The sequence below is a fragment of the Amblyomma mixtum genome, chromosome 1 (assembly GCF_055824585.1).
Source record: "Amblyomma mixtum isolate Tamu chromosome 1, ASM5582458v1, whole genome shotgun sequence".
NCBI lineage: Eukaryota > Metazoa > Arthropoda > Arachnida > Ixodida > Ixodidae > Amblyomma > Amblyomma mixtum.
In genome coordinates, this window is record NC_143012.1 from 93,961,726 (window position 1) to 93,986,386 (window position 24,661).

At 51.1% G+C, this 24,661-nt stretch overlaps 1 protein-coding gene across 7 annotated transcripts in view; it reads right to left on the reverse strand.

Moving 5' to 3' along the window:
* LOC149367237 (latrophilin Cirl-like) overlaps positions 1-24,661 on the reverse strand; it is a 412,262-nt gene that overhangs the window by 94,273 nt on the left and 293,328 nt on the right. For 4 of the 7 annotated variants that reach the window (XM_089554668.1, XM_089554675.1, XM_089554655.1 and 1 more), the window contains exon 4: positions 14,033-14,228. In XM_089554668.1, coding sequence (XP_089410794.1) covers positions 14,033-14,228 — 196 coding nt within the window. Of the gene's footprint in view, positions 1-1,880; positions 1,988-14,032; positions 14,229-24,661 lie in introns of those variants that run through there. The other 3 variants (XM_089554663.1, XM_089554696.1, XM_089554683.1) reach the window with 2 other exon arrangements.

The window sequence follows — 24,661 nt, forward strand, 5'->3', positions numbered from 1 at the left end:
CGACAGAGGCTGCGTTAATCTCGACGAACGCCCGAGGCATGTAATGTATGCGCTGTTCGTACTCGGCACCCAATCCTTTATCACGTGTTGGCCTGAACCTTTGAGCCCTGCCCTCATCAGCGATTAACTCGACGCGTGGGTCTCCTACCTGCAAGCATAGGTGAGAGTGCGGAAAAGACGAACGAGGCGAACTAATCTGCTCTGCAGGGGATCGCTAATCCAGCTACGCCATCTGGCGGAGAGGAAATTAGCGGAGGCGAACAGCGTTTCGCAGCCTGTCTACTCCAGTTTTGCTTTCGCGAAATGCCAGGTTAGTCTCTAGTTTTGAGACGGCTTCGAACACGCGCGGAAACTTGCACACCGACCGCGCTACAGGGAGAGATTAGGAAGCAGGAATCAGACCCGGGGCGGCGAGTGAGCCGCGCTGCGCGGGATTTAATGGACGCCTTTCCGAGGGGAAGCTGAACGAGCCGACAGAGATTCTGAACGGCTGGAAGTTTGCCCGAGGTACCAGATGGTGCGTTAAGCGTAGCGGGGCGCTTAGCACGCGGACTGCGCGTAGAGTCCAAGAGCCAGGAGCGAAAAGGACTGAGGCATCACCGATATAGACGCTACGCGAAGAGCCAAGATGGGGATTACGTTAAAGCTTGTGGCCAACTCGAGGGAATCCAGTACCTGCGTGCGTTGTGGTGGTGTATTGTACTGTATTGTATTGTATTTCCCCGTTTACCGTGAAGCTTTTTCACGGAAGTGAATGCGTAGCGCTGCACAGTTTTATGCTGTTGCAGGTAAGCGGTCGCTGCATATATTCCTCTGAGTCAACGCCACCTATGAGCACGCTACGGAGCAGGATGGTGAAAGCTGCATTCAGGTACATTTCTGTCTTTCTGCAATCTCAGGAATAACTCATTACACTGCATTCGCACAACACTCGCAAATATTGCAAAACTATACCGAAGCAAATGCCGAGCTTGACTATTAAACGCGTCGTGGTTTCAGTGGTAGTGCTCTGAATGTTCCCCAGTGCAGAAGAATGACGGTCACTAGAGAAAGAAGTACCACTGTCCCCGGTGGTAACTCGTTCTACTTGCTACACTGCACGAATATGGTCCTGAAGCTTCGAAAAAAATGGCAGTGGTTTAGCTCTGGATAAACCTGGTTGTGTCGCGAAAGCAATGGCTGCCTGGCTACGCTTAGGTAGGGATTCTCTCGTGGTTAGGCGTTTAGGCTAAGCTTTATTGTTGATACACGAACAGGACACACTGAGGCAAACCGTATATATACCCTCGAAACGACCCTCCCCCTCTACCCTCCCCCTCTACTACGCACAACTGGTGAAGCGAGCGCCGGCGACGGCGGCGCCATCTGGCGAAGCGCGGCGGCGGCAGCTGCTGCGGTTGCTAGGCGACGGCTCAAGGTCACTCGTGGAGTCGCCGCCACGTCGAAAGTGCGGCCACGCTGAAGAGGCGAAACAGTGGGTGTAGTGTTGCTTTCGCAACAAAAGAAGTTCCTTGCGTTTCTGGCTGACGAACTATTATAACATCGGCGCATGTGGTCGGCGCGTGAAAGAAAACGGTCGTGTTTCAAACCAATAGCATTAGGTTTTCGGACGCGCCGGCTGAAAATGTAGGATGCCGTAGTAGCATTCAGTAGTAGTCACGAGGAAGACTCGGAGCAGTAGTCAACCCGAGGCCAGATCGAATGACTGACGGCGTGAAAGTGGTTAGTATCCTTGCAGGACTGTGGCACCGAGGAGTAGTTAGGGTTAGTGCGAGATCGCCGTGTCCTGTCCACGAAACCCGGCAACGGCGTTCGGAGGCTGTCTGTGCACAGATGATGGCGATGATGGCGCGGCTGCAGAGTGGGTGAAGGGAACCAACCTCTTAGGCAGCGGTACTGCACTTCTAAGTACTTATAGGTGTCGGGACAGGGGTCACCGAAGGTCACGCTGTCTACTAGAACGTGGCAGCTGTTGTTCAGGTGACATCTGTGGAGCCAGAGGTCAGAGGTGTGACTCAGTATTGCGGTGCAACAAGTGGGAAACTACGACTCTGCGGCTCGTACGTCTAACTTAGCGACATTCACCATCCCCAGGAATGACGCTCCCTCGACGGTCCATTTCGAACGCCCCAGTTAACATCCGCGAACATCTCGCACAAAGAAAAAATCAAATGTGCTTTCAAGCTGATCACAGAATAATTACTAAGCAGTCCATCTCACATAACCCTGCTTAACTAGGCTAGTCCGTTTTTGCATTGAATTGTTCTTACAGGGCACCGAGACATAGACTGACGGGAAAAAACCAGTCTTTCGTCATCATCATCAGCCTGACTACGCCCACTGCAGGGCAAAAGGCCTCTCCCATGTCTCTCCAATTAACCCTGTCCTTCTCCAGTTGCGGCCACCGTATCCGCGCAAAGCAGCCTTTATAAGCGCTGTATTCGCCTCCGACTCCTCCGTCAGTCCATGCCTTGTTGCGCTGCAGGAAGTGTAATATTCAAACGAAAAGCTGTAAAGAAACACATCACATCATGCAGCGGCATATACTGCCTCTACTGTGTTTGCTACGCAGTCTATCGATTAACGACAGCTCAGCTCTTCGACTTGCGTCTGATACGATATCCGTATAGATAACGCCAGCTACAGTACTACCCCGGTGAATTGGCTAGGGAACTATGAAAATTCTCCACCGTCCAGGCGCCAATTGTTCTGCCCTGAGACTACGGACAAATGTGAGACACAAATCGCAGAAGCGATGAATAAGAAAACCTGAAACGACAAAAACAGAACATGAACAAATCGGGCAAGGACACAATCATAAACTCACCAGTCCGACAACACACACAGAAAATGCCAAAAAAAAAAAAAAACGTCCGCGGTTCGGACGCAGTTTCAGGTGCACGCCGCTAGCGGCAGCACCGTGGCTTCAGGATTTGCCTTTGCTGCCTGAAAAAGCCAACGGGGCGGGTGGCTGGCTGTCTTCATAAGCATTGGCGCTACATATTAATATCGCTCGTACATTGCTGCTGCTCCTTAAAGTGAGTGCGCAGTCAAGGTTCTACCACCTTGGACTGCAGGGTAACACTCCTAGACGGGCCCAATTTTCGCTGTTTCTTTCAAATGCCGACTGAAATCTCAGTAACTGCTAGAACTTCACATGTTTTGAAAAGGGAATTTGTTTCCCTAGACAACCACAACATTTACGCAGTTTTAGGAATGGAAATCTGCTCCTATTGTTTGGTAGAACACTCTGCCCCTAAAAGAAAGAGCGCTAGAGGAGAGCTTGCTCACTTTTTACTCAAAAGTTGGCTGATTCATCCTTAGAGTGTAACTACTTCTTTTCTTACCGAGTTCTACATCTGGAAACAATTTGTGCTCAACTACGGCATCCATACAAAACTCTCAGTCACAGAAAACTCGGTGCCGCATTTGGACGAGCTAAAACTGAACGCAGCGGCTGATGCGATTTCGATGCGGCGGAACTCGGGAGCCCAGGAGCCCCTGTCGGGCCTTGTTTTCGCTTTAGTCTTTGTTCGCGGGAAAGGAGAAAACCTTGACTCCGATCATCAAGTAATTAACTCTGGGAAGTCATTACGCCGCGGGATTCTGGTCCCTCATTAACGCGCCCGTTCATTAAGAAACAGTCCGCCGGAGAGTCATAAAGAGACAATCAATCACGTCTTGCGCAAGGGTGTGCACACCTGTTTTGTTCGTGACGTCACTCGGCGGCCTCGTTCCACAGCGCACGCTGCGTTGTTCCCAGCTCGTTATTCGGCGAGCTTAACGAGTTCGCCGTTACGGCAGGCGGACAACCACAGACAAATCCGAACATGATTAAAGCCGCTGATGCTCCGTGCTAGTTCCGAAGCACGCAAAACGACTCTTTGGTAATACAAAGAGACGCATTTTCCTTTCTCTGTGCTGCAATAATCTGCCGTCAATTCCGAAAGTAACCAGGCTTCCCTTAACTACTCTCTTGCTATCACGACGCTCGATAATCGATAATTCAGCGAAGGATAGCGGTGGCGCACGTTCCTGTCATGCATGTTATCATCGAAGCCAACGTCAGCATCAAATTCGCTGACGCGACTCGCTCACTCGCTCACTCACTCACTCACTCACTCACTCACTCACTCACTCACTCACTCGCTTGCTGTCTTGCTCAATTCATTCATTCATTCATTCATTCATTCATTCATTCATTCATTCATTCATTCATTCATTCATTCCTTTGTTCGTTCATTCTTTCATTTATGCGTCCATTCGTTCGAAGTTACGCGCCTGCAACGGATAGCACAGATGCGGTTTCCGGCATTGGAGGCCATTCACAACTTTCGGGCAAGCGACACAGGCGCTCTGCCTCTAACGCAATGCGTCTAATCGGCGCCTATGCTGCTCTGCTTTATACGAGCTCCGATCCTCGTCGGTGTTGCCTCTGTGAAGTCCACAAAATATTCCATGATCTGTTCAACCCACTCCGACATTCTTGATATAGCCGTATCACTTTCATCAACAGACTGCGATAAACGGGACCCACTGCAAAAAGTTGGACTGCAGGAACTGTTTGAACAAAAGTGGCGCAAGATGTCAACCACCTCGTTTCTTCGTGAATCCGACCTGCAGGTGCTACGCGACGCGCTCACTAACGAGTTTCCAGCTTTGGATATAGCATATCTTTTCCCTCAACCCGCAAGAAGCACGCGACACTATCACACTAGCATGATAGCACCTTTCTTTGTACACACAAATCTTTTCAAGTTATCTTTTTTTTACCCGCACAGTAGCGGACTGCAAGTCTCTGTCCCCCACGGACCAACACTGACTTGTTTGACACGAACCACGCTTTGTAACTGAATGCATTTGTGTTTTTTTCTCTGTTTTTGTGGACTGCAAGTTGCCTTGTGATTTTTCTGACTTACTCTTTCTGTACAGCACCCGTCCTGCTTAGACCTAACCATGGTCTGCAGTATGTACATAAATAAAATACATAAAATAAAAAAAATACGTGCGCTAGTCTCCATGGCTGTCCTTAAATAATGCATGCCGTGCAGAGACACGAAACACTTCACGTCTATAGGAAAAAGGAGGAGGAGGATAAGGAGGAGGAGGAGGAGGAGGTAGGAGAGGAAAGGCAGGGAGGTTAACCGGAAGAATAATCGGCTTGCTACCCTACACGGGGTACAATACAGACGATACAGGGCAGAAGAAGGAATAATTTCGCCTCCAGAACAGAGCAGACGATCGCACAAACGTAAAGAGCTGTCCGGATGTGTTGAGCAAATATTAGCGCAGAATTTGTTCTCGACGACCACTGCGTCGAAAGCGAGATGCGAGCCGCGCGTTTTGAAATCGCACCGTCCGGGGGCCGAGCGCTCCGTTTCCTCTGTCAGCAACATAAGGCTATCGAGCGGAGGTTTGCTGAAAACGGCAAGGAGAGAAAATAAATTTGGTTGGCAGGACTCGAAGCTCTAAAGTGGAAACAATACGGCGTGTCCACGACGAGTTTGCAGGAGCACAAACAGCGGGATTTTTTCTGATGTGGGGACAGAACCGGAGAACAAATAGAGGAAAACCAGTAGAACGTAGATTTCGTCCAGGCAAGGAAGACACGCGACAGACCCACGTCTTTACACACATACTATAAGGAGAAGCAAACCGAGCCAAATGGACGAAGACACGGAAGCAATCGCGTCTGTGTTTCCGCCCTCGTCACCTCTGTCGAGATGTGTCACTCGTCCAATAGAACCGGACAACAACGCACGCCGTTAGAAGGGGGAGGGGGGGGGGGGGTAGAGAAATTCGAAGCGTAACAGACGAGCTACCGATGTGCAGCGGCTCCAAACGGGACGGGCCGGAAATTTTTCTCCAGCGCGCCGCCCATCGAGGAGCGAGCGGCGGTTTGGCGGAAATTGAAGGGAATGTGTTCCGGAAATGGCGGCTGCGACCGAGACAGAATTGGCGGTGAAACAGAATGGCGCAGTTTTGCTCTCCATCCTCGCGCTGACAGTCGAGAACGGACGCTGTAGCGTTTCTTGGATGTATACTCTCATTCGAATCCGGATGGAGCTTCGCAGTGCTTTTTAAGCACTGCGCTGTAGGGAATAGCTGTATAGCGCTTTTTATGCTTTTAGTATAAAAAGCGCTATACAGCGATTCCCTTTTCATTTAATGTTGTTGGTCACACGTGGGCGCTTCGTATCCACCGTTATTTAGAGGAGTGATTGAAGCACGAGACAAATATAGCGTGTTGCGCGACTCTATCTGAGGAACGACCCTCAGTCAATGCTCAGTTTTGTACTGAGCCCCTCCCCTCACAGTACTATGAGCACCAACTTGAACGTGAGCAACTGTGGTACTTCGAGCTCCTGCAATAAGCCGCAACAAGAAACATGGCCACGATAACGGAGCGTCCGTCTAACAGGTGAGCCAGACTAGAGCAAAAATTGCGAGGACACTTTGGCAACTAAAGTGTTGAGAGGAGAAAGCCGAGGACACTATGCCGTGACGACTTCCGGTGGATGTGACGTCACACCGTTCCCGTGGCTACATCGATACCCAAACTATACTTCCTTCGGAGATCTTTGTTAATTACGCTTAATTACACGTTTTTCCATCTAATTTGACACAAATCCCAAGTTTTTCCGACCATTCTGCGATAATTGTCACTATGCCGTCATGACTTTCGGTGGATGTGACGTCACACCATTCTCGTGACTATATCGACGTCCGCGTTATTTCGACGCAATTACGACATTTTTGCCTATAACTAATTAACTAATTAATCAAACTTGCCTTCTAGGTTCATTTTTTCCTCCTCTATCTGAAGCAATTGTTCTTTTTCTCCGATATTTTTTAGTTCCCGAGTAAGCACGAGTTAAACGCTGCCAAAGGTATGACACCCTCTGCTAACGAACGACAGTATGACCCATTGAAGGCTTTCCCCTTAATAAGCCGCGACAAGAAAATAAATATGGCCACGACACCAGAGTATCTGTCTAACAACCAGACCAGACTACAGCAAAAAGAAAGGATTACGTCTCCGCCCGTAACTTCAGGCAGGCAGAAAGGGTATCCACGGCGTGTACTTCGACCTGAGAGCAGCCCTTTCGGCCCTACCGGCATCAGCATACGAGCGGAGCAAAGGCGGACTCGCGCAACTCCACCGCTCAGAGAAGCCGGCTGCCGAGCGCGACAGGCATTCCCTCCTGCGGGCCACCGCCCACGAGATCCAGGCGGACAGGCGAGGAGCTTCGGAGGCGGCGATCTGTTTGCCCAAGATTCTTATCGCCGGCGGCGCCCAGGTTGGAGGTGTGCGCGCCTTTTGAAAAATGGATCCCGTGCAAGCGGGTGTCAGTCGACCGGACCTACCGTCGTCCCCGCTCGACGGAGGGGGGGAGGGGCCCGGCACTATCTCTCGCCAGCTGCCGACTTCCGGAAGCCGAGACAAGGAGCAGACGAGCTTGGTTCCGAGTGTTCCGTAACGAAGGCCTCCGCTTTGGGACAAGCGTGAGGCAGCGCGCTCTATCGCCGACTTTTCAGCGAGCAAGCAGGATGCACTGATTCCGTAAACGAGTCTTCATTCTAATAAGAGCGGTATCTGGGAGACGCGGGTGCGTGACGCTGTACAAAGACCGTGGGTATGCTCTCACACGGCGCCTGACAAGGCATCGTCTGCGCAAGACGTTTTGAGCAACGAGAAGTACGATATATCATCCAGCTGCCTGCCCTTTTCCCAAACCAGAAGAAGAAGGGAAAAGATGTTGGCACTCGAAGGAGATTCCGTAAAAGGGAGGTCTCTTCCAATGGAGGACACTGTGCTTTTATCAGTGATTGATCATTTTAGGCCGGCAATGAGCTCCCCGTGGAATGCACTTGCGGAAACGCTGATTTAGTAAATTAATTTTTGTCACAGCGAAGAGGAGCGCTAGACGCAGATAAAGACGGAAAAACGAAGCCCCGCGGCTACGAGGTGACACCCGGTTTGGAAGCGTCCGATGAAGACGCGTGGGGAGGGAAGCAGACGACAGCCGCGCCGCCTACGTCGCGATTGAAAAATCGTCTCCCTCCCGACCGCAGGCGATTTTTCAAAACTGACACCGGTCCTTGAGAAGAAGAAGACTCCTGCAATTCGTTATGAAAGCACGAAACCAGAGGCACGGTGGGGAGAGAAGCGGCGGTGAAGCGGCGTAGCGCCCACTCTTCGCTCCTTACTACACGAGCCGTTCATTCGTGGAAAGAAAGGAAGACGGCGATTTCGTCCTCGTGTGCGAAGGATGAAATGCGAATGAACCAGATAGTGGCTTCTTCAGTCTCCATGTACGGGCTAAACCAGACCACGATGCTCAAACCTGTGGCTAAGAAATTCTAGAGGCCCGTGTACTGTGCGATATCAGTGCACGTTAAAGAACCCCAGGTGGTCGAAATTTCCGGAGCCCTCCACTACGGCCTCCCTCATAGCCTGAGTTGCTTCGGGACGTTAAAACCCCAATAAACCACCACCTAAGCGGCCAAAGACTCCCGGGAAAAGGTCAGAGAAAAAGTTGGCCTTTCTAGCGTTCGTCTGCAATGAAACTACGCGCATATTCATGACCATCATACTAAGATCCGCGATCCGCGACCCGCTTGCGCGAGGCGTGATTACGCATGCGTAGATCGCCGCCAGATGGCGCCACGTGCCCGGCCAGCTGAGCGTACACGTGCAGTGTCGAGACCAATCAGATCAGAGTGTGCTATAACTCTCTAATGTGTTCTTCCGCAATGAAGGAATAGTCCGTTGTCCTATAGCTTTCTCTTCTTACCTGAACGACAAACTAACCACGAGAGGAAGGTTTAGGCGCAAGTATTTTTATGCCTCTGATTTGCTTAATAGCGTGCAACCACATAATATTGATTTCGCTTACTTCTGTGAATGGGCTGCGGAAAACCCCGACGGCCACGGGTTGTTGCCAACTGAAGTTTCTTTTGCCTTTTTTTCCTTTTCTCTCTGCTCGGCTGCTGACCTGAAAGACGCGGGTTCGATCCTGGCGGGGGGGCTTAATTTCGATGAAGGCGAAATTCTATAGACCCGTGTACTGTGCGATGTCAGTGCACGTTAAAGAACCCCAAGTGGTCGAAGTTATTCCGGAGCCCTTCACTGCGGCGTCCCGCATAGCCTGAGTTGCTTTGGGACGTTAAACCCCTATAAACTAAACTAAACTAAACCTACTATAAGTCTAAGACACAGCGTTTGACATAGCGGAGGTTTTGCGACTTTGTCGATAGAATACGGAAGGCCACACGCACAGAGAAAGCAAGGAAAAAAGGTGGAAGGGGGGGGGGGGGGGGGACGCCATAACAGCCGGGACTGCACACACAGGAGGGTGCGCTTTCGCGCCCAGCGGAGACCACCGGGGCAGCGACAGAAACGAGCCACTCGCACGAAGCGCTTCTCCCTGTCCTGTTAGCGCCGCCAGAGATAAGCGAGGCAGTCTTCAGATACTCTCAAGACCAAGCCTCACAACGAAGCTCGAGACCACTCTTCGACCCCAATGCACGCACAAGGCTTTTACAAACAGTCGCGACTGTTCCCGCCGCACGTGCCAGGACTAAACTTTTGACTGGCCCCGCTAAATGCCTACAGGGGGCGCCACCTTCCGAGAGTGACGTCAGGCTGATCCAGTTCCTCTCCAAAGCGCGGTGAGCGTTAAAACGCGCGCGCTATCTGGCGGTAGTTTGAGAGAAAATGGATCCTCGCAATCTTTATGCGGCAGCGCAGCTGCTGAATCTCTCGCTTTTGGCGCCCGCAAAGTCACATAGGCCGAGGGGTTATCTGCCTCAGTCGCCACCGAGCGAAGTGGGGAGAAAAATTCCCCAGATGGCGAGGCGTCCGGGGCTCTGGTTTCAGCAGCAAATGCCAGCGTACTGGGGTGCGTTTCTTTCTCTAATCTTCCTTCTCTCATTTTCCTTTTTTTTACGTCCGCTTTTTTTGTCTCCTGTATGGTGGCGCGAAAAAAAGCGCTTTCCATAAATAATAATAAAAAAGAAATGGTCTCGGGATGTTGGAGAATATGCGCTGCAGATAGTAATAATTATAATAATAATAAATAGGAAGCGACTACGTAATTTCGAAGCAACATCTTGCCAGCAAGAAGCAAGCACAGAACTTAAACAGCCTACAGTCTAAAAACGAGGAATAAAGATAAGCGGTATTCGGCCGCGTAAAAAAAAAAAGATTTTTTACCGTTTTCATGCCGTCGGCATATATGGCGCCGTAGTACATTGTAAATATCGAATGTCGAATCGACAAATATGCTGCATGTCAGCCAATTCATTTGCTAGTAGTTAAACGCGTTTCTTTCTTTTTCTTTTTTTCTGTGCACAAGCTCGCTGCGGGCACAAGACAGTTGCGGGTTACGAATTTACTGCACTCCTCGTTCGTGACACAAGAATTTCCATCGCTTCATTCGTCCCACGATTTCTAGCCGACTTTTCGGCCAGTGCTTTTAAAGCAAATGCTTTACTCGCCTAGACAAGTCAAGCGAGTCGGTCGGAGGCGCCTACGTCGTCGGGACGATTTCGCTACACCACGCTTAGCTGAGCTAAAAACTGCGACCATTTTTTAGGCAGACCCCGATTCGCAATTTTCGAAGAAAAATCACCTCACGTGGCTGCCTGAAACAATATTGATGAAATGAGATTACGCCACGGAGTACAACCAATAGCATTTTGCTCGCTCGGTTCTTTTTTGTGTGAAATAGAGAATGAAAAAACAGGCATGCTTGAAGTCGCCGTAAAGGGAAAGGGACAGGGGAGGAAGGGGAGGGTGGTTTCTTATACACTGCGCAGCATCGATCCGTCGTCCTCAGGACGCGTATGAGGGCAATTTGAGACGCGACACCGCCTCCTCCCTCAAGTATAGGAGCTCCCCCTTCGGGAAGGGCTCGGTCCGAAACGATATACGTCAGACCAGGCTTTCAATTGGCTTTGAAAACGGAAAATAAAAAGGGGAAGGGGGAAACCGTTCCTCTCATTTCGTTACCCTGCTGAGACGGCAGAAAGATGAAATATAAAGGAGATCACAGGAGAGGGTAGACGCTGTACTGCTAACCCTGGAATTTCAATGACGTATACGATATTCCGAACGCCATCATATGCGGAGACCGAAGTAGAGCGAAAAATTATGAGCGATGCCCAGCGTGCCTCACGAGCAGCTAGAAATTGCGCGACACAGCGAAGTCTGTCAAGGCCCCGCAGTTCCCGCTATATAACAATGTTGCATTATACGAGGTTTCGTGCTACGTCCGAAACACCGGCTGCCTACATAGGGTATACCCTAAGCGCTACCGTTTACTGAACGTAAATCACTGCTAAGGCACGATGACAACCACCGGTAGTTGGAAGACTTTCGACATCAGAGTGGTTAGGGTAATAACGGTTTCGATCGCATGCACGCCTTGCTTGCCTCTACTCGACGCGCTCTAATACGGTTTACCTCATTTTATTTTTATTGCCGCCATAGTACGCTTGGATGTCACACTACGGCAAGGAAGGAGCGGCAACCAGTGATATTTGCTCCCTCTCTCTCTCTCTCTCTCTCTCTCTCTCTCACACACACACACACACACTCTCTCTCTCTCACACTCTCTCTCTCTCTCTCTCTCTCACTCTCTCTCTCTCTCTCTCTCTCTCTCCGAAAGGAAGTCGCAGTTCTGACGGCTCAATTTTGTGTGAAATATGTGTATCGCTGGCGTGGAATTTCAAAATGAAAACGCGGTCCGAGTGGTCCTCCGAGGGACACACTAACGGAGAGCGCCCGGCAGGCCAGACCGCAATTTTTCCGTTTCGCTGCCAGAGTCACCCAGGCTGCGCGCAGACGACTTGTTGCCGCTTGCAATGGAGAAGAAATAAAAATGATAGGCTATATATAATAATAAAATGTCCCGTGAGCGCACAAGATTGATTCCGGTAGTTTGTCCAACCGCTACCGGCCTCTTTATAAGAAAGTTCGGAGAGGATCGTCCGGTCTAGACCGACTATAAACTGGATTCGGAAGGTCTCTACACAAGCATCGAGCGGAGTTATCACCAGACATAAAGCCGCTTTTCCAGCGCCTAGAGATAACAAAGTGCCCGCGATAAAGTCTCCAAATTATGGGTCCAATGGCCGCGCTCTGCTGTCATTCGTTAATGCACTCTTTATTTAATCAACCACTTCATCATACGGTGTCTTAACGTTGACTAAATGGCTTTTTATTAGTCTATCCGCTCTTTTTCTGTTTCCCTAGCATGTTCAACCCTTCGCGAGCGCGTTAATTCGCACATTCGTTAATTCCTTTATATATTAATGCAACCACTTGCTCATTCCTTGGTTTCAAAAATTGTAACCAAGATCTTATTCATTCATTGGCTTCCTCGCTCGCTCGCTCGCTCACTCACTAACACTCTCACTCACTCACTCACTCACTCACTCACTCACTCACTCACTCACTCACTCACTCACTCACTCACTCACTCACTCACTCACTCACTCACTCACTCACTCACTCACTCACTCACAGAGCCCCAGGTGGTCGAAATTTCCGGAGCCCTTCACTACGGCATCCCTCATAGCCTGAGTCGCTTTGGGGCGTTAAACCCCATAAACCAAACCAAATCACTCACACACTCACTCGCCATCACTCACTCACTGTCACTCACTCACTCACTCACTCACTCACTCACTCACTCACTCACTCACTCACTCACTCACTCACTCACTCACTCACTCACTCACTCACTCACTCACTCACTCACTCAGTTAAAACCAACAAAAAGCGCTACTGCCCACTGCCGGTGAGCAGTGCTTTAGCAGCACTCACACCCTTATACGCGCTTGCGTCTCGGCTAAGTGGGCCGCCTCCAAATACAGAGCCTGCGTCTCCTATCTGCCAGGACTTCCCTCGTCCATGTTTGCCCACACTAGAACAGCCTGTTGTTCCGCAAGCTGATCAGCCCTCATCAATCAACTCTGTCAGCAACCACGGCGCCTTTGTTAACGTATAGGTGGTTCGTAGCCTCCTTCCGACATGCAGAAGTGCCGCATCATCCGGCACTCACTCGCGCTCACGCCCTGACGTGCCGCCTCCTCCTCCGCCTACCTCCGTAAACCTCCGCCTACTACGCGTTAATACGTTCCCTGGTTGTTCACTCTGTGAAGTGGTCTACGCGTCCGCCAGCAGGGCCCAATGCCTCGCCGCAGCATCACCGCCTCGTGGTACTCTTCTACCACCAGACCATGCTCCCCTTCCAGTGTTGTTTTATTGGTACTGTTATAAACTTTTTCACTACGTGGCCACCATTACTGCTACCGCCACGGCTCTAGTTTGAAGACAACTACCCGCATTTGTACGTGCTATCAGTCCGGGCAGCCGTCCGCAAAGATATCGATTCTAAAAGCCAATGCGGTAAGTGTGCACACCTCTGCTGCTTAAACATACATGCTGGCGCATGGCTACTCCCTACTCCCATATATTAGTCCATTGTTCATTTCGCAGCGCGACTTCTGGAATACAAACTAACTTGGCACATTAAAAATGAGAAGCGAAAGTTTCCTCAGAAACCAATTTTCTCTTCTGAAGGGACGCCATGACATCTTTTACTTTTATGGAGCAGAAAACAGAGCTACCTAATAAGGCATACGAAGCAAAGGCAACAATCAGTGCGTCTTGGCCAAGCAGGACAAAAAAAAAAAAATGAGGAGGGAGATTTATGTCATGTGGCCGACCTCCGCAAGCGAAGCCCTCTTAAAGCCATTCCCTTACCGCTTTCTATCTCCTAACTCGTCGAAGTCGGCCCCACGTGAGGGCCAAGACTCGGCCCTGGCCATGCCACGTCTGGGCAAAAATTCCGCGTTACATGTTTTTACGACCAGCGGCCAATACTGTCACGTGACGCTCCCTCTTCAGTTTTTCTTCCTGTTCCCAGGGCAACAACTCACTGCCGCAAACCGTGGTTCCGCAGACGACGAGTGCGCATGCGCATTAGCTACAAGGATGAGATGGGGAGGAGTACGTCACCTCTCTCTGATGACGTTGTAGGAGCGGTTGGACTTGCAGTCGACGCTCCAGTCGAGCGTGCCGTGCTCGTTGCAGATTGAGATGGAGAAGCGGCCGTAGTTTGCCCGGATGAGCGAGATGAGCTGGCCCTCGGGGCAGGAGAAGCCCAGCTGGCTGCCCTCGCAGGCGTACGCCGTCTTGTACAGGGGACCGCCGCCTGCGTGGCAGGGAGGGAACAACGTCAAGTGCGGTTTCGAGCAGTGTGAACTAACCTTCTCCTAACCGTAAACCGTGATCAAGACACCCAAACATGGCAGAAGTCAACAGTTACCAAAACCAAGGAGCATACGGGACGCTTTATTTTATTTGTGTTGTTGATTACATGGAAATGATAACAACAAAGAACATAACTAGCACATATGGGCTAGTTGGTATACATCAGACATAACTTCACTAGCCAAAGTACGAGACACCAGGAAAAGAAGAACACAGGACAACGCTGGACTAACAACGGACTAACGCTGGACTGTTAGTCCAGCGTTGTCCTTTGCTCTGCTTTTCCTGGTGTCTCGTACTTTCGCTGGTGAAGTTATGTCTAACAAAGAACATCCCCTATGCTCCTTGGCTTCGATGAATGTTGGCTTCAGTTATGAGTCATAAAAAAAAAATAACGAACATGTCTTTTCCCTTGCCATGTTTGTTCACTTTGTGATTGTTAAGAACCATCTGCCTGCCGTCTCGCTACAATGGACTCTAATCTTCTATTAGAACACTGTAAGGTCAGAGCGCTTGAAACAGGGATTAAACTGCTCCAGGAAAACGCAGCCATCAACAAAGATTCACCTCACGTGCCAGACCACCGAACCGTGGTCGAACTGCACTCTTTAATCAACAATGCAGTCAGTTGGTCGCCACGTATCAACCAGTGATAAACAAACAAGCTCAATGAGTAATTACTCCTTTATTAATAAAAAAACAAGCTCTGTGGAATAACAATGTTAGCGTGCATCGAGGCGCCATTTAGAAGTTTTCATGTAGTTTTCCGCCGTGCTTCCCGTAAAACATGCACAAAGCGTCGAAAAATTCTCGGCCCGAAGAAAACGCATCGAAAAGAGAAAGCTATCTCTTATTATACGAGAGAAAAGTATTTCTGCTTTATATTTTAAGGTCACAACCGAGCAGCGGCCGAAGTTATACGCAGCATCTGTCACAAGCCTTGTCCCGTCCTTCTCTGTTGCAACGGTCGGACGGGGCAGCCTGGCAGCGATACTGCAGCTGCATTTTCGCTGGGAAAGCGGAGATGACTAGTGGTTACTAAAGGACCCGTGGAACACACGCTTGCCAAGAGAAGGCAAGTATAGCAGGGGGCGGCAGAAAGTTAGGTGGGCGGATGAGATTAAGAAGTTTGCGGGGATACGGTGGCTGCAACTGGCAAAGGAGAGGGTTAATTGGAGAGAGACATGGGAGAAGCCCAGCTGTGGGCGTAGTCATGATGATGATGGAACAGACATTATCGTAACTGACCGTCCACTCTTCCTCCAGAACAAAACACCCAAAGTGTTATAATCACGGAAGGCAAATAGCACCGCGGTCTTGCCCTTCAAGGCGTGAATCAGCTAGTATGGCTTTTGCCAAACCTTCGCTATGCCCTTCCGTTGCTGTTTGTAGGCAAGTGCAGCCTACATGATACGCATACAAAGCCGGGCAACTACGCATGAGCCGCGAGGTTTGGGTTCGCGTCGAAGTGCATAATCTTGTCGGGAGCTGGCGTGCCGATGCATGAGCGTGGTGATGCATAGTCAACGGCTTTCATCTCACGCACATCCCTCTGCCCCCTTCCCAACTAGCCTTCGAAGAAAAAAAAGAAAACATATATTCACAGAAAGTAAATGTTAGAGTGGTTCCTACTGCGCAAACGACAACGCAACTTTCTCGCTGTAATAACGGTTAATGCGCATCAACTTTTGCGGAGCGCATTTCCAGCACGCGGTTTTGAAAAGCAAAAAAAAAAAAGAACACGTCGCCCTTCCCACAAGGCGCCCACTCCTGTTACCGTCGTATACCAATACTTCCTTCACACGTAGCTCGTCAACCGCGAGAAGAGCAAACTCGCGCGTGCTGACGAGATGCGCGCGCCAACGGCTGAAAAACATTCGCGAAGTTTCTGCCAGACTTTACACGGGTTTGCTCTCACGGCTCTCACGACGACACACCAACAAGGACGGCGAAATGCAAGCTTCATCGGTACAGAGCCGAGCTCCGCCGACGTTAGCCCGAACATGCTTCCGTGCGGTAGATGCGGCGAACCGCGAATCAAAGCGGAAATGCACTGCAGACTTTCCCCTACAGCCACTTTTTTTTTTTTTCGAAAACGTGGAGAAACATCGCACTTCTGCCATATAGCGCTGACGACGAAACCGACGAACCAATCGGTAATAGCGGTGCCGACAAACTGAACCACGCCAGGACGATAGCACAAATGTTCTTCTGCTAGACAGATACGAAGTTTCGAACTTAAGTCAGGGTAAAGCTAAGCTAAACTTCATGTTGTCTCGTAGCGTTCTTCACAGCCCAGAGCGTTGCTTTTTGCCCGTAGATACCCGTTCACCCATCAACGATGAAGTTGATGAACCCCGATCATGCGCGCACGCCACGCATCACTACTTTCCTGCTACTACTACTACTACTACTACTACTACTACTACTACTACTACTACTACTACTACTACTTTTCCTTTTCCGTATTTTTGTTTTGTACAAATTCTAGCTACACGTCTCTAAATTATCAAAATACTCCTTTCCTTGTAGATGAGTGCGTTTGTATCTGCTACGCACCCTGGCCAATCCCCCGCCGTGGGTATGTGCCATTAAGCCTGAGGACATCATCATCATCACCACGCATCATATCAATCGGCGAACTCGGCGAACAGACGAGACTGTTAAACACGTTCAGTAAAAAAGAAGGCCTCTTTATGGAGCCGAGCTGGATTCTTACTTTTATTACCACTCCTCTGTTGTTTGCTTCCCTCGATTCATCGCCACACACAGGCTGCCAAGCACACATGAAACACAACAGTGACTTGGGTGACATCCCCGAAGGGATTGAAAGGGAAGTGGGGGGGGATGCCGGGGGAGGAGGAGGGGGCAGGCAGGTGTCTGGCAGAGATAACAAAAGACGGCCGAGCCCGGATGCGACGCAATCCCCGGCCAGCCCCGCTCACATAACCGCCACTCGATTATTCCCCTGCATCCCGATCCCCCCCCTCCCTCCGATGCAAGGCGGGCAATCATTCGAAGGGGTTGCATCCCGCGAATCTCCGCCCGTGAGGCCCCGGCGAAGACAGCCCTGCCTCCACTGGAGGTTCGATCCGAAGGGAGTGTGAGCGCAGGCCAGCGATAAAGCGCCACTGGGTCTCTGTCTGGCTTCGCGATATTCATTTCTAGCCCGGCACACCTCGCAGAGAAGTGGCCCCCACCAACGTCTCCTTTCCCCCTCCCCAGCCCGGTCTGATGTGGAAGGCCAAATAAAGGCATCAGACAGTCAGTCATTCCTGGCCTGTGCACCAATCACGTTCGCAACGCAGGCTACAGAGCCTGGGAAGTGTTCTGGGCAATGTCTTGCGTCATGCCCTCGACGTGGCAGTGGTACACGTGGACCACGGTTGATGTTTACCTAGCCGTCGCTGTGGGGGCTCTCACAAGTGAGGAAGGGGGCTACTACAACTGGCATCCATTCGAAGCAAACTGCTAATTTGTCGTCACAACTGTGTACAGAAAGACATGCTGCATAACAGCCCCAACCCCGAACCGACCTCTGAGATCGCATCAAAGAGTCAGCCGTAACATAAAGGGTGATGAGTTTGCCAGCAAAGCGTTTCCAATATTTTTATATTTTTTTTCTCACATTCCTCGCGGTATAGAAGACGCTCAGGACGAACTGGCGGGCTAGTTGGTTACACATCTCAAAAATTTCCGAGCGCACGAGAATGAAACGAGGACTGATGACGGACGGCGCTTTGTGGTGTGTGTCCTTTCTATCAGTCCTCGTTTCATTCTCGTGCGCTCGGAATTTTTTTAGATTTATGTAAGACGCGGTGTAGTTGTTTTAAGTCTTCATGCGCATCTAATAACGCCACGACGGTATGAACAAAACTAAAAGGAAAGAAGAAAGCAATAAAAGAGGCAATACGAGTCCAACCACGAAGACATTTTATTTTCAAATTGCTGAGTTAGAACTGCCCACTTCACTTTGAGGCTCGGTTTCTACGCTGCCGCTCTCGCCAGAAAGATACCCAAAGTTAGACGCGTGACATTAGCATTGGCGCTCGCGGAGCTGCAGCTTCTTAAGCTATTACAGGTTATTACAAAAGGCATGATCGTTCTTCAACTACCAGTTACCAAACTTGGCAGGGACCTCAGGGAACTACACAGACCTCGTAGCATTGCACTTTGCCGGTGCAGAAAAGAAAATAAGATATGACAGAGACAGAAGCCGCCTACGGCGTAATTCAGCGGCGCCAAACGAAGCCGCATCATCGCCGGGCAGCTCGGAAGCGACCAGAGGCCAACAAGAAGAGAAGAGCTGGATTAGAGCCAATCCAGAAGCCATTCCGGGCCGGAAAAGGCAGCTCATCGGCTTTTCCTCCCGTGCGATGAGTCGGTGCCGTTTCCATCGTTCTGTGTTTCTTTTTTCTTCTTCCTTCTGCCGCTGCTCTTCGCTGGCTCATAGATGACTCCAAGACGCGCCGAGCAGAACGCATCCTTCCGCCGCAAACACACGCACGCACCGGCGGAGGCGTCCGGCAGTAGCGGCGAACAAACGAGGTAACGAGCGGGGGGGATCATGAGACGAGAGGCGCCGATGGGCGGAAGTAACTTCCGCTTCTCGGCATCCGGATGTGGTCGCGGAGCTCATCCGGCGGCGAAATGAAGGAAAGAGCAATGAAGGAGGAGCGGAAAGTGCGGGCGCAAGGAAGGCGCGGAGCGATTCGCGATCGCACCTCCATGATGAAGGGCCCTGGGTCGCGGACACGCGCTGGGCTGCGGTCGACGCTGCATGCGGATTGCGATGAAGATTAATTGTGAGCCGCTGAGTACCACAACTGGGAACAAGTGAAACCGGTTAAAACGACCGAGTACGAAACGTGGACGAACTTGGCACAAAACTCGAGCAGCTGAAGTTTAAGGAAGATGAAGACTGTCAAGCACATTTACGATGCGCACACACCACTATCGACATGTACAGTGGACACCATGCCTCGTTTATTCCCTTGCTTGGTCAAATATTCAGGGGAATCCCCCAAGGTGGAGTAGATTTGTAATAAGGGAGTAATTATTCACTGACATCCAACCAAGCGCCACCATTCGGCTACAAAGGAAAGTTATACAGCTTTCTCGGAAACTTCGTAGTTAAAGAAATATTCGTCCTGGTCCGGGGCTCGAACCCGAGACCACCGCTTCACCGGAGCAGTCGCTCTAGCAATTGAGCTAACCGGGACGGCAAGCTTATGGTAGGGCGAGAACGAATTGATCAATAACACGAAGTGGGAACTGAGCGACTGCTCCGGTGAAGCGGTGGTTCCGGGTTCGAACCCCGGACCAGGACGAATTTTTCTTTAACTACGAAGCTTCTGAGAAAGCTGTATTGCTTTCCTTTGTAGCCGTATGGCTGCGCTCGGGTGGATGTCAATGAGTAATTACTCCCTTATTATTCCCTTGCTTGCGTAGGTTTTACGCCCGGTGGAAACTGTAGCACGTTCGTTCACACAACATAACTTGACCTTGTAACGTCGATTTCGTCCAGCCAGGGAACAACGAGAGAGAAAAAAAGAAACGGATCAAGAAGCTGAACAGACGCGTGCCTCGGACACGCCGCGCTCTGCTCTCGACGTGGTCCGGAGAGGGCCCAGAAGTCTTCCAATGACAAATAAACGAAAACGCAAAAAGGGAGTCCAACGGAAACCGAGCAAATCAGGGCCGACAGGAGTGCCCACGAAGAGAGGGGAACTCAACCAAGGAGTCTGGCGAGGAACGTTCGAGAGGAGGAGGAGGATGACGAAGCAAAAAGTAAACCCAACTGCCGGACAGGCAACTCTCCTTGATCCATCAGGGGGAGAGCCAAGCCAAAGAGGCGGGAAAGCGAAGGACGCCCGCTGCAAAGCACAACAACGTCGAAAAGAAAGAGGGAGGAAAAAGCGGACCACGAGTAGAAGGCGGCAACGCCGACTTCCGCAGCAGCGCCCCAGCAAAGGGAGCAAGAAAACTCGCAACTGCGACGCGAGAAACAACAAGCCAGAAATGGACGACGAAACGGGAATAGAGAGGAAAGGAAAGAAAAAATACAAATACGAGCAGTGGGTGCCACAAAGGCAAAGAAGAAGAAAAAAACAGCGGCCGAGGCAAACAGCGGCAGCTCCCCAGTTCCGACCCTCGGAACCATTTGGATTTCGCGAGGAAGCGACCGTAATTTCTCACGCGCCAAACCATCCATGGTTCCCCGCCAGGGTCCACTAGCTGCCGCCCGCCCACAGGTCCAGTGGGGAGGGGGGGGGGGGGGGGAGGAGGAGAGAGGCGCAAACCGAAGGCACTTTCCCTCCTTGAAGAATACTCTCGGACAAGGGCCGAGAAAGCCCGGGCGAAGGAGATTGAACAAGACCGACGCTCCCCGAGCACTGGTCCTCCGAGTGACGCCCGGCAAAAGAAGCAAAAGACGAAGGCAATCGCAGACGGCGGCAGCAGACGACGACGCGGACAACGCCAGGCGAGGCGGACTGCCTCCCCCTAAAGACTCAAACTAACGGGCGCCGTTGGGGAAGAAGACTTCCCGCCATTGTCTTCCGGCCCCCCGGTTGTTGCTTGCTTTGAAGCCTTTTATTAGCTCACCCCCACAGAGTCCTACTTTTCTCGGCGCGAAGTTTTTGGCCAGGGACAAAGAGAAAAGTAGCGCCCTCAATCTCCGCTTAACTGGCCCCCATTCTCCGGCGCCTGCACCTTATTTACTTCCCCGAGTACGCGCATCCTTTTAGATGCGGCCGTGCAGGCCTCCCAGACGAGCCGTTTGTGCTTGCAGAGCTTCGTGCTGTCTCGGACTGCGAAAGTGGGCGTTCTTTTCGCGCTGGAGGGATTTACAGGCCGCGGAATACGTGAACGGGTTCAGCAAGCACAGCATGGCAACGACTCGGCTTGGATGTTTCGCCACCAATGACTTCTAGCTCAGAACAAACATACCTTGACAGCGGGTCAGTTGTTCACCACATAGCCGAGAGTGATTGAGGAAAAAAAAAAAGAGAAAGGAAAAGCGAAAGACGACTGCGAGTTCTCGTTAGCGACTCCGACTAAGCGTGCATCTAAAGAGCATAATCTAAACAGCATAATGATCATGCGCCCAGAGCAGGCTTCTCAGATACCTCTCCCATCCCTAATTTCCCAATTCTGGTGAGAAAAGCTAAGATTACCTAAGATCAGCGCCAGCAAAGCGACACGACTGGGAGGCTGGGATCATGCTACCAGATGCTCCCAGGAGAAACACGGTCACCGTCATGGCCTCCGGCAGAAGGCGTTCAGAAGCGTTCATGCTGAAGGCATATAAGATCCCGACAACTACTACGTTTCAAGGGGATTGACGACGAGGTTTCACAAACGAGGTATGTGAGCGCACGCCTGTTTAGTCCGCGGAATCCCGGAGGCCGGGGGAAAAGATGCGAATAAGTTACGCTGAGCAGGACGAGAAAATTATGGGTTACGGTCAGCACACGAGGGCGACAGACGAGGTCGGAAGAGAGGCCAGACACACGCAATGGAGACCACGTGCAGCCGAGAAAGCGTAACGCCAGGCACACGGTGTAACCGGGACAGCGTGTCATTTCAAAGCCAGCCACTTCCACAGTCGGACAAAGGGCAGCGGAGTAGGAGAGATTTCGAAGGAAAATGGTGGGGTACCCACAGCGTTACGCGTGCCTGCGCCTGTGGACGAACTGTAGGTTGGCAGAACCCGCTCGCCAGCTACTGCATGGTATGCAGTATGCAGTATGCTGGGGCAACTAACAAAAAAAGAGGAAAAAGAGCCGACCTAGAAAGCGCAGCATAGAGCAGATTGAGTTAGCTAGCAGGTATGATGAGAAGGCGCGCTCCACTAATGGACACACTGGCTCACGTTCCCTTCTCTGTCTCCCCCCCTTCCCAGCCTCGCCCCAGTCCGCGCATGCGCGTTGAATGGGTGCCCTTGTGTACACCTCGCGTGGGATCGCGGACGCAGTGGCGCGACGGTTGCCGGAGCAGCTAGCAGACGACGCACGGCGCAGTTAGCAGACGACGCACGCACGAAGAACCCGCGAGAAAGGAACGGAGAAGAGGCAGCAGACGAAAATGAGTGCGACGCGCGCAAGGGATCTGTCCCGCACAGGCTATTTCCTGTTCCTTATGACCGGAGACACGCGATGGTCCCACACACCGGACCGTTTCCCGGGAAGACGTGCGAGCGAGGGGCCAAGCAAAAGGAAGAAGGGAAGAAGCCAAGGAGAATCGAGAGCGAAAAGCAAAAGAGCGGAAGCAAAGAAAACGATCGCCCCTGCCAGGACAACCCTTGGAATGGCGACGGATGCGCGCCTGCGAGAACGACCGCATTCTCTGGGATCCGCAATGGATGTCGGCTGGCGTTCTCCGTGCCGGCCGTTCCAGCGGCGCTGCTCGTCCAGAAACTAGCATAAACTTGCGACAAGAATGCCGACTCGATGGCTACCGCAAAAGCAAGGACACAGCCCTAGCCACATTCCTTCCTGTTTTTCCTTCGCTGGTTTCGGGCCAGCGTACCAGTGTTCGTACACTTTTTCTGCTGCGTATTACTACGCGCTTTTTTTACTCCGGCGAAAACCTTCGTCTGTTCGTCTGCTCCGCGACCTGGAAGAGCTGGTGGCAGGTGGGCCACCTAGGTAACGTGACCAGGTGACGTCATCACGAGCTGCCCACCAGATTGTGAGCAAACTGCCCGCCGTGGCAGGTGCCAGTTAAATGAACGATTGCTCGCGAGAAGCCTCTCGAGATTGAGCAACGTGGGGTCTTAAGAGGCCGACTGCACCTGCCACCGCAGGACAGAGGCGTATCGCTTAAACGCTGCACCACTCCGCCAGGAGTGGTTTGAGCACTTCCAAGATTAAATGAATGTAGAGAATGACCATTCTTACCGTAGGACAAGTCGAAAATGATGCGATATCACGCAAACTTACAGCATATAATATATCAACCAAGGTAAACCCGTTCAAATCATGCAAAAACATAGCAAATCAAGACAAACCATTCAAAACTAGGGCTAAACATATTAGCGTACGATAATTCGTGATTAGCCCAAAGCTCAACTACAAATGATTTTTTTTTTTTCCAGTTCTCTGAAGCCAATGTACCTTTATATCCTGAATTCTACTTTGTATTCTCCCTTTCCAAGGCCGACAAACTGTGCTGCCCGTACTACATGATTCGCCCCTTCGCTGTATGTAACGCTCGAAGGGCCTCTGAGAGCATTCCAAGTAATGATAGCGAGGCACCAAAAAAAAAAAAAAATGACCTTGCTTTGGGACCATACCCCATCCCGGATATAAACGTCGAGCGGACACAAACAGTTTGGAAGACAGTCGAAATGCGATAGAAACGGGTTAACTCATTCGGGGTTACTAACTACAGATTCCGCATTAAAGTGAGGCTACTCTCCGCACGCACGGCTCATTCCAGACGCACTGAGAGACAGAGAGAGGACGAAAGGCGGGAATGTGAATAGAGAGACAGTGCCGGAGTGGGACTCAGCGCTAGGGGAACAGGGATGCGCGTTATATAAAGTGGAAGGAGAAAATTATTTTTATTTATTTATGAAAACTGTCAACCCTCATTCGAGGGTCATTACAGGGCGGAAAATGAAGAAAAGAATGCATATATAAACAAGAATGAACACGCCTCTTCGAGCATACAATACAAGAGAGCGTAAAAAACGGAACACAATTCACACCACTGCAGAGCCACCTGCTATACAAAATTATTTAGTGAGCTCCGTTACACTACTCCATACACCTATATAGACGGAATTCCCCACAGCCGATACAAACTGTTAAACTGTTCCTGCCGTTGACTGCATGAGATGCGACATCGAACGACAGCTGAGTGCTACGCTTCCACGACCACTCTCGTCATGCTCGGTCAGTAGGAACCGGAGCTTGAACTGTTCGCAAGCAGCCGGCCATCAGAAAGTCGCTGGCACGCCACCGACGCCGTACAGCGCCGAAAGAACAAAAACAGAGCATCTACTTCGTGCTATTTCCGAACCGGAGACACCGCGGGCAAAACAAAAAGAAGAGAAGACGCAATTGCGCGGGCGATAGTGTAAACCCTAAAAGCGCAACGTATAGGGCTCACCCGAGCACCTGCACGCACGCGACCACCGCCACCCAAGCGGCCCGAATCCCTCTTCGTCCCTCCTGCAATAAAAATGAAGGCACACCCAGTCCACCGCTCTTTTGCGAACTCGTTTGTGCTCCCGTTTGACTCCCACTGTTAATGACTGAGACACCCAACGCCACCGAGGCGAGCGAGCAGACGACCGGTGAGGTCCGTGTCGTCGTCTGCGTTCGCGCCATTGTTCGCGGTGTCGTCTGCCCCGCGGCCGAGGCG